The sequence below is a fragment of the Scophthalmus maximus genome, chromosome 21 (assembly GCF_022379125.1).
Source record: "Scophthalmus maximus strain ysfricsl-2021 chromosome 21, ASM2237912v1, whole genome shotgun sequence".
Classification (NCBI taxonomy): Eukaryota; Metazoa; Chordata; class Actinopteri; order Pleuronectiformes; family Scophthalmidae; genus Scophthalmus; species Scophthalmus maximus.
The window spans coordinates 4,362,302-4,375,211 of record NC_061535.1 but is presented as its reverse complement, the minus strand read 5'-3'; the positions used below and the strand labels follow the sequence as shown (position 1 = coordinate 4,375,211).

Here is a 12,910-nt window from a genome sequence, read left to right as displayed (position 1 = left end):
AAACCCTCTTTAGGCTACTGTGATTTTTGCAGAACACAAGGAAATGGACCAGTGGAGTATTCCTTCTACATTTAGACTTATGAATTTCATCTTTCCTCTGCTCCACAGTGAATCTGAGCCCCTACCAGTGTTGGGCCGTAGAAATAGAAATTTTCCTTGCAATGCATTAAGTGTGATAGCGGTATGGGACATTGTGTTTTTTTATTGGATTTAGGTTGAGAGGTAAAGCAATAAAACAAAATCTAGATCAGATCTCTTGAGTTCTGTCAGAAAATGTATGTATATGTAATATGTGCCATGATTCTGCAGCTGTTTCATACGTGAAAATCATTTTGGGCACATGGTTAGATGTGCCAAATTTTGCATCTGCAGAATAAGAATCCTATTTCTGTCCATCACCACCTTCTTCGCCGGTAATTAAACTTTTGTTTAATAATATTACACAGGTTGAGAGTGTTGTTCAATTTTAACTTAAGATAACGTAAATGACAACCATCATAAATGATCATTCGTCTCTCTCTGGCCACCGGGTGAATGTCAGTTGTTTGGACAATTCGATTCAAGAGATTAGTGGATGCAACTGAACAAAAAAGCCCTCCAACATTTAAATGTCGAGTTGCCACCAGCAAAAGACTGTGGAGGCAGATGTGCAACTTTCATCTCCAGCTCAGAAGCGCTTCCACCGTGGTCCGTTCCTTCCAAGAGCGAAAAGTCAATCTCATTGGTTCAATTTCCAATTTTCCAGTTTGAGTCCATCAAGGTTCCATCTCATGACCCTGCCTGCCTTATGATAGGCCCATATATCCTATTCCAGCTATAATCATAAATACCATTTGACTCATCTTTCCCCCCCAAAAGGATTCTCAGTCAAGTTGGAGCTTGGCGAGGGCTATAAAGCACTAGAACAATCAGAGCCATCTTGATTGTAGCACTTTGAGATTGCGTTTACCACTGAAAAGTGCTCTATAAATGAAATTTATTATCATTATTATTATTATATTTATTAGTCATGGCCTGAATTCTTCCCACTGTCTTCATTAGACAAGTGCAATGTAATTGTAAAAATAACATTCAAACTTAATATTTAGACAGCACAAATCTACAAAAATCCAATATAGGATGCCATTTTTACTAAGCAACAACGAAAACCCCCAAAAGAGATTAACATCACAGCATATATATATATATATATATATATATATATATAACCAGTCCTCGAACCAGGGAAATGCGCATTTTTGTCATACAGCAGCATCTGCCTCAGGACCAGGTCTTGGCTCTGCAAACGGCATGTTCAATGATCAGAGTGCAGGGAGCAAGAGGGGGAGAACTTGCAGCTTTTATTTGCTCTGGCTTTGGCTTAAGGTGCCGAAACACCACTTAATCTACCAGTCTACGGTCTAAGGTCACGGCGCCCTAGGACAACCTGAATAGCAAAATACTTCTGAAAAAACCCCCAAACAACTGGTTTCCCACACACAAACACGCAGGGATATACACACCACGGTTCCTTCACTCCACAGTGAATTCAGGTGGAACAGCAATTTTTATATAGCGTCTATATTCCTTCAGCACACGACTGCTTGCACAACTTCACATGCGCTGTGAAAAATAAATAAATACATCGCAAAGATTTTCATTGGAGTTGTTTTTAAGACGGCGCCACGCCGCAGAGACAATAGCTCAAGGCTTCCACTCATTTCCTAAACACTGTCGTCGTGGGTGGTTTGCAGCTCACTCCTCTGTCTCAGCTAGGCTTCCCCGTCTTAATGAAGAATAACTGAGTTGCCTTTCACGGACGTGATTGTTGGGCAGTACAATGCGATGACTTCTGGGCTATGCTGCCAGCAATTCAACATGCTGAATCAAAATTGTATATGAATAATGTGTGAAGGTTAAATCTATTTCTCGACCTGATTTAGCGTTATCATGATGTTGTCAGGGCATCAAGGGAGAACTAACCCCCAATAAACCATAACTTTAACAGGTGCTGCTCGCCTGATATTCTTACCATCAGACAAAGGTATTCCAGCTCATACCCCATTTCCATTCTTTGTGCTAAACTAAGCTACTCAGCTTTTGACTGTACCTTTACATTTACTGTAAAGACACAAGAGTAGAGTTGTCCATAGACTGTATATAAGAATGGACGGTATGGAAAGTGGAGCCAATGCAGAAGTGCCTTAAACCTGTATTCTCCCGAATGACCAGCAGAGGGCGACTCGAATGGTTGCAAAAAATAAATCAGTTTCTATAGAAGTCTATGAGAAAAATACACGACTTCTCAATTGATTTATAACGTCAGCAAACATTTTCCTGAGGATATTATGGTCTTCTTCAGTGCACCACGATGTTCATTTTTTAAATGGTCCCAATTTAAAGTAGAATAGCCCATAAAGCACCACATGTACCCTCCAATGGGTGCAGGCCGTAGGTGTGGGTGGATGTGCAGTGGGAAAACTCTCAGTCAGCCCCCCCCCCCCGCTCCTCCAAATATGGTTACTTCTGGTTTCCAAAAACCAAGATGGCCCAAAATGATAAACTTGAGGCTTCACAAACAGCAGTTCACAAACCAATGTGTGACATCACTGAGGTAACCTTTGAATACCTTTATTTTCCAGAATGTTACTGCTGTGTACACTAGTACCAGTACTGCGTCAGCACCTACATGACCTAGGTAGGCAGAGGTGTTTCCTGTCTACAGGACAAGGTACGCTAATGCAGTCAGGTAACTAAAGACTCACACGTGCAGCTTGCCAGATGGGGTCCACTGCCTGGTACACTTCTGTGTACTAATCCCTATATACAGCTGCTATCTCATCACTGACAGTATGTCTTTGTAGCTGCATTAATCCAGTAGGAAATTGTGTGTGTGATTTTCATCATTTTGTCACACTCCTCGCATATTTTTCATACCCTTGAAAAAAAACAAAAGACTATGGCTGCAATGCATTTTGCAGATGTGGAAAAAGACTGCTGTCTCGGTTCTTTGACGTAAGAAGAGACCGGGCACGACGCACATGGGTGTAATTTGCTTGACAAATAAATTGCGCGTCGCATCACATGTGGCAGCCAAATTCATTTAGTCACTGTTCTGAGTGGATCTTGAGTGACTGTTACACCGGCAGTCTCCTGCTTCCTCTGCACATATAAATTGAGTACATAGCACCTCCTGCAGACTTAAAGTGCTTCCCTGTAGTACCTCGACGTATAAATGTGACGCTGGATATTGTGGGATTCCAGTTGCTGCTTCCTTCTTCATTCACTATAGTGCTCGTCACATTAGTCATCAAGACCGCGAGGCTCTGAAAGAACGCCGCGAGGATGTGAAGGAGAGGCATGAGAGTTTTTATTTCTTGGCTCCTAAGAAGGACTGAAGAAAGGAAGTACGGGGAGCTGATTCACGGCACCTATGTTGCCTCTCTTTTGTCGCTCTCATTCATCAGGGGAGGACTGTGCGAGTTGGCAGAGCAGATGCGGATGTGAGACACTATTCACGCTGCCAGATTTCAGAGTGTCAAGTCGAGTGAATTCAAAACTTATCTCTTCTTTAATTATGGAAATCATATGCCACAGATATTTTCTATCAAATCAAGAGGCATGAGCATTTTTTTTTCTTTCTTTTCTCTCTGCAAAATTTCATTGAAACTCCCAAGAGGAGCAGGAAGAAGAAACAAAGAGTTGCATTGCACATTATAGAACATTTGCTCTGGATTCTCTGCCTCTAAGAGCTACAAAAATAACACAATGTGGCAATCATCTCTGTCAATCAACACTCACCAGATTAACAGCCGCTCGCCGAAAACTCGTTTATTAAATTAAAACTCGCAACTCATGAACATAAACCAACTTAAACGCAGTGCTACACTGCCCACATGTCTCTCTGCCGTTCTTCTCGTGGAAGCTTCTTCCACAGGGAAAGTCTCGTTCCTATCGTCTTTCCCTATCTCTTATTCCTTGACCTCAATAGAAAAGGTAACAAGGTCAAGGAAAGGTGTAAAGGAGGATTCCTAGGACTTAGGAGAAGTCGACTGTGGTGCTAAGAGAATCCGACTCCACTCACGAGCTATGGTTGAGGCCGTGTTGTTGGGCCACAACCAGCTGTGAGGTTGCACCGTGATTGGTTGTACACTCTTCTTCGTCGTTTTCAATGGAGGTTGGCAACTAGGCGCATAATCGGCACCTTCTGCTCCGGAGTTTTCCCCTTTCCTTTGACGGAGGCAGATGTTACAATGTGCCGGGAAAAGCGAAAGAACAGCGGTAGATGTAGTGACTTTATTAATGTAGTGCGGTCGTTTTCTAACCACAATCCTAACCCTAACCAAATAAAACGCTGCATTTAAATGGTTCAAAAGTGTAAATTTAAGGAAAAATGGGTGAGATTTTACGCCGTTGCCCGCCATCTTCTGAATTCCATGAGGCGTGGCAACACGCAAGTGGTGGACCAATTGACAAGCTCATTCTCATCTGGTTGTTGGTACCGTGTTCTCGGTCGCAGACATACCGCCCACTTACACTTTACTATGTCATTGTGCAACATTGACATGTGTTCCCATCCAGGGTTTTTAACCGGGTCTGTGATCAGACAACTGAAGTGAGCTGTGCCCATCACTCCCCTGATGAAGAAGCAAATGATCCGTCCTTGTATAGTTCTCTATTTTATTCTTTGTACTTACTACTAAAGTAGTGGTGTTGCTACTTCATTCACTCGACGATTATGTAGAGCACACCTCATGACATCAGAAACTAATTTGTTAGCTTCATTGCAGTCAAACCTTGACTGCTCTACAGCTTAACAATCCATGGTATTAGGTCCTTCACTTTATCCCCAAGTATATTCATTGTTTCACGATGAATAGCTTAACCACTCTGATTTCTTGATAACAACACACAAACGCAAACCCCATGACATAAATCTCTGGTCCCTTTTCACCTCAATACCTTTGTTTTCGAAAGCCTGTGGCTAGTAGCGTGTTTTTTGGGGGCGGAAATGCACTACACGAGAGTTCATCGTGTAAAGAATGACACACTTACTGTAGTGTAAATCTCCAATGGTAAAATGCCCCTGAATGTTGCGGTGGATGCGGAGACAAATTGGCACAACGCTCGTGCTTCCTGGCACTGTGCCTTTTCCAGCCTCAAACACACTAAAGAAGTTGACAGTGTTATTAAAGCCAGTCAAGTGTAGGTGAAGGAATATTAAATGGTGGTTATGCCCTGATTCCTTGTCATCAATCCTCGCAGCGCCTCAGTAATGGGATCTCAACCAGAGATGAGGCAAATTAAGAAAGCCAAGGTTTTACACACGACCATAATTGCCATGATTGTGTTCGACAATGCTGATCACTCTGCGACGCTCCCTCGGCTTCTTCCTGCAGCCCTGTAACCACAAGGAGTGGTGCCGCTGGACTGAATTAAAATCCGACTCTGCTCCACATCACTCCAGATGCGGGGAGAAAAAAGAAATAACAGCAGAGCCAGTCACAAGGGCCAGTGACACTATATCGCCACTGGAAATGCTGAGTGTTTGCAGACAGACAATCAATAAAACTGCAAGAGGCTCCCTCAAGGCCGAGTTCCCTGGATGATGTTTGTTATTCATCTGGAGCCGCGCTGCTGGAACTATAAAGCATAGATGTGCTTACAAAGGAAGAAATGCTTTTACCAAAGCAATTGAGAAAAAGAAGTTAAAAAAATATATGTTTTAAGTACCTGCAGTGAAGTTGTAACTTGCTGAAAATCCCACCGCTTCCAGTTCACCGTCGGTGACAAATTTTATCCACAGGTATCGGCCGCTACTCCTGATGTCAGGCGGGTTGTGCTGACCACAGTAGCGTCCGAGCATTGGCGAGAAGCCAAACGGTCCATCCCGAACCTCGATGTTGTCAAATTTACATTCCCAAGAGGACTCGATCGAGTAATTCTCCTCAAAATGTAGATCGATACACTGCCTTGGGGGCGCTGGAAGACACAACGGAAAACAATTACCACCGAGCACAAAGCGGGGAGTAAAATATTAGCCGTGCTTTCGCTGATGAATGTTCAACCTGTTTCAATTTTAAGCACAACCACATGCTCAATACACACCAGCAACCATGGCTGCTAGTCAATTAATCTCTAAAACAGCAGAGCTGTGATTAGTCTTTAGCTTCCACGTTCACTTTGGTAAGGTTTATCTGTGGTGATTAATCAAGACTCACCTCTTAACACAAAACAATAAAAGCCTGAAGTCACTTGCTTTCTAATAAATCCAATACATACTTAACCCGTCAACCCCCCCCCCCCCCCCAAGGACAACCACAGGAAGGCCTCAACTGAGGAGAAGAACTGGATCACCTTGCCTTTTCTTTTCTTTTTCTACATCTTCGGCTCCGAAATAGAATATTTACCTTCAAGGATGTAAACACACTCTATGTCTGGGGGGTATTTGTTTGGGTAGTTGGGAGAAGTGAAGAGCCCTCCTTCTGATTCTTTCACCCACGTTCCACATTGACCCGCAGGCTTCACTCCCGAATTGTTTTTTACTAAATGATGTAAAAACAAAAAAGGGGAAAATAAAGTCAGAGATTAAAGTGTGGAGGGGAAAGGTGCATCTGTGCGGGAGAGACGTGCGGTCGTGGTGATGGAGATTACCTGCTGTATCCTTCTTTGTTGCCCCAGACAACCCAAGTATGAGAAGACTTGCAACAACTGTAAGATCGGGAAGAGACATAAAACACCTTTAGTATTGAAGACTGTGGCATAACCCCCCCCCCCGTTATGTCCTTTGTTTGTGCACAACTAGATTTTCAGCTGCAGAAGGGTCGAGTCAGCAAGGGACACATTTCAGGTTTCAGATTTCATGTGCTGTACATCAGCACTGTGCGATAATTCTAAACTTGCCTCGTGTGCAACTGTATACATTATCTCAACGTAGGAAACAATATCTAAAATAATGATGACACCATGCAAAATAGATTCAAATAATCTGAAAAAAAAAATCAAAGAAAACTCATATCTTAGAACATTACCTGGGGGTCTGTATCATAACTTTGTGCAGGCACATCAATTTAAGTCTCGGCCATAAATCTTAACCCAACCCCATAAAAAAAAAAGACAGCTGTAAGTTGATACCATTCACCATTTTCCCAAATGAGAACAGTTTCCTCCCCAAAACCAAAAAAAGAAAATTAAAATCAGGCAAGAACTTGCAGTGTGACCTTCAAGGGTGAGTTTACAGGTTGTAGGGTGCAGCACGTCTGTGTACGTGTGTCATCGGTAGAAATCACCAGCAGTCCGCTCCAAATCTTAAGTTCAGTCTGTTGCCCTGATGTTTAGAGTCCTGTGACTCTGATTATAGGATTACCATACTTCTTTTTTCGGCAGCAGCATGAGCATGCAATCGGAGCTTTGCGCTGAAGTGTGCCTCGGCTGATGAATAGGGATGTCTTACCGTGATGGAAGCCGTGCCCATGTACCATGTCTGTTCCTTTCACAAACGGCTTCAGTCTCAACTAATTCCATTTAGATTTAAGAATACTGGAAAAGGGGGGGGGGGAAAAAAGAAGAAGATCGGGATGAGTTTCGGGAAATTCACACCGGGGAACCTCTAATACCATACACAGCCTTTCGGTGGGAAGAAGAAGAAGAAGAAGAAAAAAAAAGAGAGAGCGAGAGAGAGAGAGAGAGAGAGAGAGGCAAATTTACTCCTTAATAAAATCTTCAGTGGGAAAAGAAGAAAAAAAAGGCCCAAATCCTTGCAGATGTGCCACAACAACTAATCACCAGTTTCATACAAAACCAAAAACAGTTCTAAGCCCTCGGCCGATTTCCATCCAAACGTTTCTAATACCCCTTGGTGCTTCTGGTGCACTGAAAGGATTAATGGTCCCGTCATCAGCCCTTCTCTAATCGCTCCACCTTTGCGATCTTCTTTGGGGAAATATCATGGGGCAGCCCTGTTTTTTGTTTTCTTTGTGTGTGCCCTCTGTATCAGGAGAGGAGATCCTTCAAGAGCATGTCACACCACGCAACACTCATCTCTGCGGCGTCTTCTCGACTCTCTTTTTTTTTTTCGCGGTGCGTAAAAATCCCCTGGAAAACAACAGGGTGGCCCCCTCCTCCTCCTCCTCCTCCTCCCCCCCCCCCCCCCCCCCCCGGAAGGAAAAAGAAAAAAGAAATCAAGTGTTTTTTTCCTTTGGAAGTCAGTAGTCGCCGGTTCCTCAAGAGGCTGGTCGGTGTTGTTCCCGGCGCATCCCTGTGTCCTGGCTCCCACCAACTGGAGAGTCAGTGTGCGATCTGCCCCCTCCTCCTCCTCCCCTTCCTCCTCCTCCTCCTCCTCCCCCTCTTCATTCAGCACCGACTGTACAGCCGGCCAATGCGCCACCACCCCCGCGTCCTCCTGACGCACGCATTGAAAACTTCCCGAAGACGCGGCTTCATCCACTCGCTATTACGCACCAGAAAAGAAAAGAAAAAAAAAAAAAAGTACAGTAGGTAAGTGCGTAAACGTGCACGCGCGTGTGGCGCGGCTCGTGCTGTGTTTGAACGACGAGCACGCGCTGCGGTGTGTCGCCGCCGCGCAAGGGAAAATGGAAAGGTAAGCAGAAAAGCCAATGAGATGGGGGGGAATTGAATAAACAAGCAAAAAAAAAAAAAAAAAAAAGGCGACGAGGATGAGCAAACATGGAAAAACGTGTAGAACGAAAAAAACAGACAAACAAAAAAGGCTGGAGAATTACAGCACTGTTGTGCATGAACAAACATCGAGCATCAAATCATACCTTTCTTTAGGCTTTTGGTCACCGAGAGTCACGATTTTGTTCCTGGTTTAACACATACCTATCTCACTTTCACTCATTGAAGATAACCTTTATAATCTCCCGTTGTGATATGGATATATCATATACAGCAAAAGCCCTATAAGATACAGCGACCTGCCACTGACTTCAAGGTTATCCTGAATGGCATCTTCAGGTTTTCCCCCTTGCCTCTCCGTGTTTCCAATTTCTACAAAAACTGGAGGAGGAAAGTGAAGTCGTCAGAGAGGTTGGCTATTTATTATTTTTTTCTTTCAATTTTCTTTTGTTACTTTTTTCCTACAGAGAAGTGACAAAGACCCAGTAGTTTGGGAGGTGTGAGTGTCGGGGATGCATCCTCTCAAGTGTGTAGCCGCTCTCACACCTGATGACAAAGCTGATCAGAGGTAGCTCAGGGACGACGAGCCAGGGGCTCGGGCTCCCAAAATAGTCTTGGCACCCGCAAGACAATATCCATCTTCAGATACTTGTGCTGCGGAGGCAAACTTGGGACGCGTGTACCTTCATGTCGCAGGTTTGAATCCCCGGGACGAGTGCGGATCAGCTTGGGATAAACTGTAAGTGCCGGTGGACGCTTGTGCAAACTCCGTCGTGGCGCTGTTATGCCCGTGACAGACTTGAGTACATTGACTCGGTTCTCTCTCTTCAGTCCCTCTGTGTATTTAGTGCAAAAAACCCCCAACAACCTTGATATTTGAAAGGTAAAGACTTACTGCCGTCTCTTAACACCCTCCTCTTAGCTACGTCCTGTCCCACACACTGGCCTGTTAGCGCGACTCGAAAAGGGTTTGGTTTTATGTCAGGTAATGCAAACTTTGAAGGTGCCATGCAGACTCTGGGAATACATGTGGGAGTGGGAAATCTCAGAACTCTTTTCAACTAATAGGCTTCTGCTAATCTCTTGTACAGTGATTTAATGGACTTGGGATTTAGACCCCCCCTTCACTCCATGTGCATGCGCGCGCGCGCGCGCACACACACACACACACACACACACACACACACACACACACACACACACAGCTACTGTACCGCACTGTGCAGTGCAGCTAGCTCTGCTTTCACCAAAATTTCACAAACCCAACAAAGAATTAAAAAAATGTCAATTTCCCTGCAAAGGCAAAGCCTATTATAGATCTCGCAGTCTAAGGGGACGTCAATAGCATCTGAGCCAAAGTACAATGCAGTGCCCGGAGCTTGTTATTGATTAATGGCGGCACTGCGTTGTCTGACAACTTTACATAAGCACAGCACCACACATTTCTGATGGGTAAACTACGAGATAGAGCGGCACGGCTATATGGGAATTATTCAAATGAGTCTTATCTAGCCCACAGTATGCAACAGTAGCCCTGGTGGATTCAACAACAGCCCTCTGGTTGAGCTCGCTGGCATGTCTGTTTGACTGAATAGCGCTGAGGCAGTGGGAACATCTTGGAGAAATAATTCATTCAACAGCAGCCTCGAAGTCTGCCATTTGCAATTAGGGGAGTCTATCATTTGGCCGGAGATAACTATTGTGCTTGTGTTGGCCTCACTCGAATTTGTAATTGTAATCAGTTTAGGGAAATGGGACATGCCCAGCCTGGAACCGTGCATTTAACATACATAACTATACACCGGAGGGGAACAGATCGGAGTTGCTCATGTACTGCAGCACACGTGTTCTCCAGCTTGTTTTCCTAAACACAGCCGCTCTTGACTTTTACCAACGTTTATACGAAGCAGCAGCAGCAGCAGCAGTAATTAATGACCGAATCTTGTTCATTTGACTCAAACCTGATGAGCAAATTGGCCATTCACCTTCTACTCAGTGTCATTCTAATGACTGTTTGTGTTTGTCAGTCTAACGGGACAGAGCTGGAGCGGATAAACACTTAGGCTAATGCCTCCTGTCCAGTGGGACTCAAATTAACCTTATTAGTGATGCATTGGGGATTTTGTTGGCCCCCCCAAAAAACACCATTTATTTGTCATTCAGGCCCCCTCGTAGTTCATTAAGCGGGACCCAGTTACAAGAATGGGTTTCTCTGACCACAGGCACATTTTGAGCTGCTCTTAATGCTACATTAGGTGTCTGGGTCTCTGGTGATAGGCTGCCTTTATCCTTTTACCTGCAGCCAGTGGAAAAATAATTCCATCAAATGACAGATACCTGTTGTATAATTTTTTGTTAGTTTGCAGTACTGCATGCCTTTTTTAGCCCCTCAAATTTACTCAAATATAGGGGCCTTAGAAAAGGAGAAAACAGTAACATTTTAAAGTTGGATCAAGTACATTTTTGGTCGCGGTAATTTAGATTATCAAAATAATTTTTACTGTAGATTCGCTTTATCATCTAATTGTTTCAGCTTAACATTTTACATGTATGAAGGTCACATGCATATGATGCAAAATTATGTTACATTGAAAATGCAAGACGCGATTCATACACATTTGAACAACTGTGAATTACGGACAACCGTTAAAACTGAAATGCTGATCTTCTCTTTGAAACGCATAGGTTTCATTGTGTGTTCAAACAGTCCACATATACGTCTGAGATCATCAATAAGGTCAAATGGGCTTTGTTGCTTGTGCCATCTATCACATGTGCAGATGGAGGCAAAATGCAAGGACTTGACAAACAGTACAGTAGCATCAACAGAATACTTAGAGGGGCTTGAATGAATAGTTCTCTATGTACTGTTTTCTGTTTCAAGGTTGTTCCACCTGACACCTTCTTCAACGTTTGGTTTCCGATGTCTGCAGTTAAAAAAAAAAAGAAAAAAAAAGGCCTGAGCATCTGTGACATCTGTAACTCACCCAGTGTTGCTGATGTTGGCTGATGACTTCTCTAAAATCGTACTTTTGCATCAGAAAACTTTCTTTTGGGGAATCCAAAAGCACTCGACGCACATTTTCAACTTGAACTGCTCCACATTCATCGCTCTCATGTCTCCCGCAATGCTTGCAACTCGTCTGTCAATCACTGTGGCTTTATCCATCCGGCAATTAATCTCAGCCCAAGAGAGGCAGCTGCACTGTCTATGAACCTAAATGTCTGCTGAATAGCTGCGCCTGGTCTGCAGATTTCTTGCTCCAGTTGTAGTATTGAGAGAGGTCATAGGAGACAGCTATTTTCTTTTCACCATATCTTTTGTTTTTCATGTTTTTCTTTGCACGCTTGTCACTCTGCCTTCCTGTCTGTATGATCAGACTTGAAGGAAGGCAGTTGCATCACAGGTGTCCTGGATTTGGGCTAACATACCCTCTCCAATCTGGTGCTGTATACGCAGTCCCAAGCCTCTGGGTTAAACTGCCTGTGAAATTCGTCATTTGACCTCATTAGCCACTCGGGGGGGGTGCCACGGACACTGTGGACTGACACTCTTCGGGCCATGACACCCTAGATGGGGGTGTTTGTCACGAATGTCACACCGCCAGCGGAACACATTTGTGTGTTCTGTGTTAGTGTTTATTTATAGCAATCAAAGGAATTATGGCTCAAATCAGATGCATTTCAAAACAGAAGTGAGTGGCGTATGCAGAGTGTCGCATGCGTTCTTTTTACGTTTATTAGAAAATGCCTTTCTCTAAAGCTGACTTTACCAGTTTTAACTAGATGAATCAGGTCCGTCAAGCCTGGACTGCAACCATATCGTATGCTGAAACAGTTTGCATAGAGCTCGAATATGATTTATTGTCAGCATTGGAGAGTGTTTTTTTTTTTTAGACTTTACACATATGTGGGAACATATGCATTTGTTTGTTGTTTTGAATCCTTTACCATATGACTACCTTGATCTGCCCATTGATACACAGTTGGACTGTTGCAATGTTTTCCCATTATTTCTCGGTCTACTACATCACCATCTGGTGAAGGAGGCCGATTTTCTTTTCCTCGACCATCCATTTGACCTAACACAATGTCTACACAGCCGGGGTCATGGTAGCAGCACACGTCGAGAGAGCAAGGGGGGAAAAAAGCATTTCCATTTCCATTTCCATTCATGTAGTGCAAGCCATCACGTGGCCTGTGTTGATGGACAGATATGCTGATTACATATCTATTTTTTATCACACGCACATGAAGCAAGTCACAAAAAAATGGGTGACAAAAAAAACAAAAA

At 43.7% G+C, this 12,910-nt stretch overlaps 1 protein-coding gene across 5 annotated transcripts in view; it reads right to left on the bottom strand.

The window, feature by feature from the left end:
- Nucleotides 1-8,097, bottom strand: part of neto1l (neuropilin (NRP) and tolloid (TLL)-like 1, like) — a 62,942-nt gene extending 54,845 nt beyond the window's left edge. For 4 of the 5 annotated variants that reach the window (XR_007030298.1, XM_035619740.2, XM_047329966.1 and 1 more), the window contains exons 1-4: nucleotides 7,433-8,097; nucleotides 6,634-6,690; nucleotides 6,390-6,524; nucleotides 5,713-5,961 (exon numbers count right to left, since the gene is read on the bottom strand). Coding sequence is in view for 4 of the 5 variants with exons in the window: in XM_035619740.2 (XP_035475633.1) it covers nucleotides 5,713-5,961; nucleotides 6,390-6,524; nucleotides 6,634-6,690; nucleotides 7,433-7,460 (469 nt within the window). In the remaining variant the exon portion in view is untranslated. The remainder of the gene's footprint in view (nucleotides 1-5,712; nucleotides 5,962-6,389; nucleotides 6,525-6,633; nucleotides 6,691-7,432) is intronic. The other variant, XM_047329965.1, reaches the window with a different exon arrangement.
- Nucleotides 8,098-12,910: the final 4,813 nt, after the last annotated feature.